This window comes from Penaeus vannamei, chromosome 37 (assembly GCF_042767895.1).
Source record: "Penaeus vannamei isolate JL-2024 chromosome 37, ASM4276789v1, whole genome shotgun sequence".
NCBI lineage: Eukaryota > Metazoa > Arthropoda > Malacostraca > Decapoda > Penaeidae > Penaeus > Penaeus vannamei.
The window spans coordinates 27768135-27770634 of NC_091585.1; the positions used below are offsets into that span (position 1 = coordinate 27768135).

Sequence of the window (2500 nt, forward strand, 5' to 3'; positions counted from 1 at the left end):
GATGCTGACAAAATGATGGGTTGTGCTCAGAGCTTGCTTCTTTGTTCTATCCTTATTTATGTTATTGTTGTTATCCTTATTATTCCACTATTATTATTGTTATGGTAATAATATTACTCTTCTTATTGACATTGTTATCATCATTATCAGTAAATCATCAGTGTTCATAGATATGCTTTCCACAGTTGGATTCGCCTGGCAGCGGTGTTCCAGATATGCGAACGTTTCAAGTTTTATGCTTTTCTATACATGCACATTTTTAATGGCAAGATATTTCAATAAATCTTGAACGATCTTAGAACTTCTTGTTCTTTCCTGTTTTTTTGACAAAACTTCTAGTGGGAAATGTTGGTCTGGTTTCCTTGCCAAACCCAGCATTTTCAAACAACCGCCAGAGAAAGCTTGCTACTTTCATGACGTCACAATGGTAGTGAGAAATCGCCAACATGGCCGACATATGTAAGGGATTCCGGTGAAGATCTCTGATCAAATAACACTTTGTTGCGAGTAGATATAATAAACAACCAAGCAGTGGTCATATCTGAACCGACCAGAAGCAACTGGAGTATATTAATAGCTTTATTATTCTCAGAAAGATAAATACAAGGAACTTTAAAATAAATTTGTCAAACTTGGGATATCAGAAGAGCATTTCTTTTATTTCCCAGTATTATTTTCATCCCCTTGCACCCACCTACCTCCCATTCATCACAACTCCCCCTCTTCTAGTTAATTCCTCCTCCCCCTCCCCCACCTCACCCACCCACCCCTTATTCACGCACCGACGCCCACCCACTCCATCCCAACTCACCCCCCCCCCCCTCTCCCGCCCGCAGCACGAAGAGCCTCGAACTCAACATCAACAGCTGGGGAGATGACCGCGCTGAGAAGTGGAGTCTCACCGTCCTCAGGTGCGACGCCCCTGGAGCGACGCCCAACGGCCCTGTTGAGGCGAGATACGCCGAGGAGTGCGCGAAAGTGCCAGACGTAGGATGCGAGAGCTGCTCGACGCACATTCGACTCGGCGCTAACTTCGACGTGAATACGTGTTACGTCTTCCATGTGAGTTTGGCTTGGGGAATTTCCTATTTTTTTGTTATTATTCATATCATTATTATTTGCATCAGGTTAAAATATTATGATCTTAGAAATGCATCGTCGTTTTTTTCTCATTAGGGTAAACTGTTATGATTTATAAATGATTTTTTTTCATTCGTTTTTTTTTCATCTCACGAATGTATTGTGAATATTTTGTTGTTTTTTGTTACCACTTTTTCTTCCTTTCACTTCTTAGGAATATGATGCAATTTTGTTCTAATGCATGAAGACCATGCATTAATGGGTTGCGAAGGGAAAGAAAGAAAGGGAATGGTGGGAAGGAAAGAGAGGAGAGGAAGAAAGATGGGGTGGAAGGGGGAGAGCAATAGGAGAATGATATGTATTTTTCCCCAATAGCTAGACCCAGTTGGCAAGGATAAGGCATGCCCATTGCATAAGGACAACACGTACTTCACTCACCCCAGTGGCTGCCGCCCATCAGATCTCGCGCCCACGCAGCCGCCGGATGGGTGAGTCCTGCTTCCTCTTTTCCTTGTCTTCTGTTATTGCTGTTTCTGTACTTTGGTGATATTTTTACTGCCAGTTACATCGTATTCATATTCCCTTTTATCTTTCTTTTGTTACAGGGTCCAATTCTATTTTGTACCTTCCCCCTCTTCTTCTGTTTTCCCCAGACTGCGCTTTTTGTTTTTGATTTCTATTTTATCTCCCATTTCATTGCATACATATTTTCCTTTGCCTTATTTTGGGTTAGACTCCAACTTTATTATTTTCCGTTTTACCTTTTTTTCTTCTCTCTCCGTCTTGCTTTTATTAAGTCTGTCCCGGTCTCTACACTTGATATTATTGTCATTCTTTTTTCATCTCATTTATTGTATTTTATCTCTCTTCTATTACAGAACCCAACTTCTTCTCTTCCCCAACTCGCTTCCCTACTCTGCTTTTTCCATCACATGCATATTCTCCTTTACCATTTTTGTTTCATTTCTTTTTTCTCTCCTCCTATTTTCCCCTGATTAATGTATGTCCCAGACTGAACACTTCACACCGACGCCACTCTTTCCAGGCGACCGACGCCTCTGTGGGTCGCCTTCGTGGCCGTCGGTGCGCTGGCGGCGGGCGTCACGTGCGCGCTCCTGTCGGTGGCGCTCCGAGGGAAGCTGCGCCGCCGTCCCAAAAGTGAGTCTGATTTTGTGCTTATTGATGGCGTGGTGATAAGATCAGCCATTTGTTCTTATTATTACTATTATTATCCTTATAAGTTTCATGATTGATAGGATTAGTCGTATTATTGTTGCTATTGGTATCATTTTCGTTGTGATGGTTCTTGTCAGTGTTTGTTAGTAATAATCGTAATAATAATGGTGCTACTCTTTCGTATATATTATTGTTGTTGTTGTTTAATTGTTAATAGTAGTTTTAGTAATATTATTACATGTAA

General features: G+C 41.4%; 1 protein-coding gene across 7 annotated transcripts in view; it reads left to right on the top strand.

The window, feature by feature from the left end:
- Nucleotides 1–2500, top strand: part of LOC138859536 (uncharacterized) — a 16561-nt gene that overhangs the window by 8086 nt on the left and 5975 nt on the right. For all 7 annotated transcript variants that reach the window (XM_070115112.1, XM_070115113.1, XM_070115116.1 and 4 more), the window contains 3 exons: nucleotides 837–1062; nucleotides 1456–1568; nucleotides 2126–2238. In XM_070115112.1, the coding sequence (XP_069971213.1) occupies nucleotides 837–1062; nucleotides 1456–1568; nucleotides 2126–2238 (452 nt within the window). The remainder of the gene's footprint in view (nucleotides 1–836; nucleotides 1063–1455; nucleotides 1569–2125; nucleotides 2239–2500) is intronic.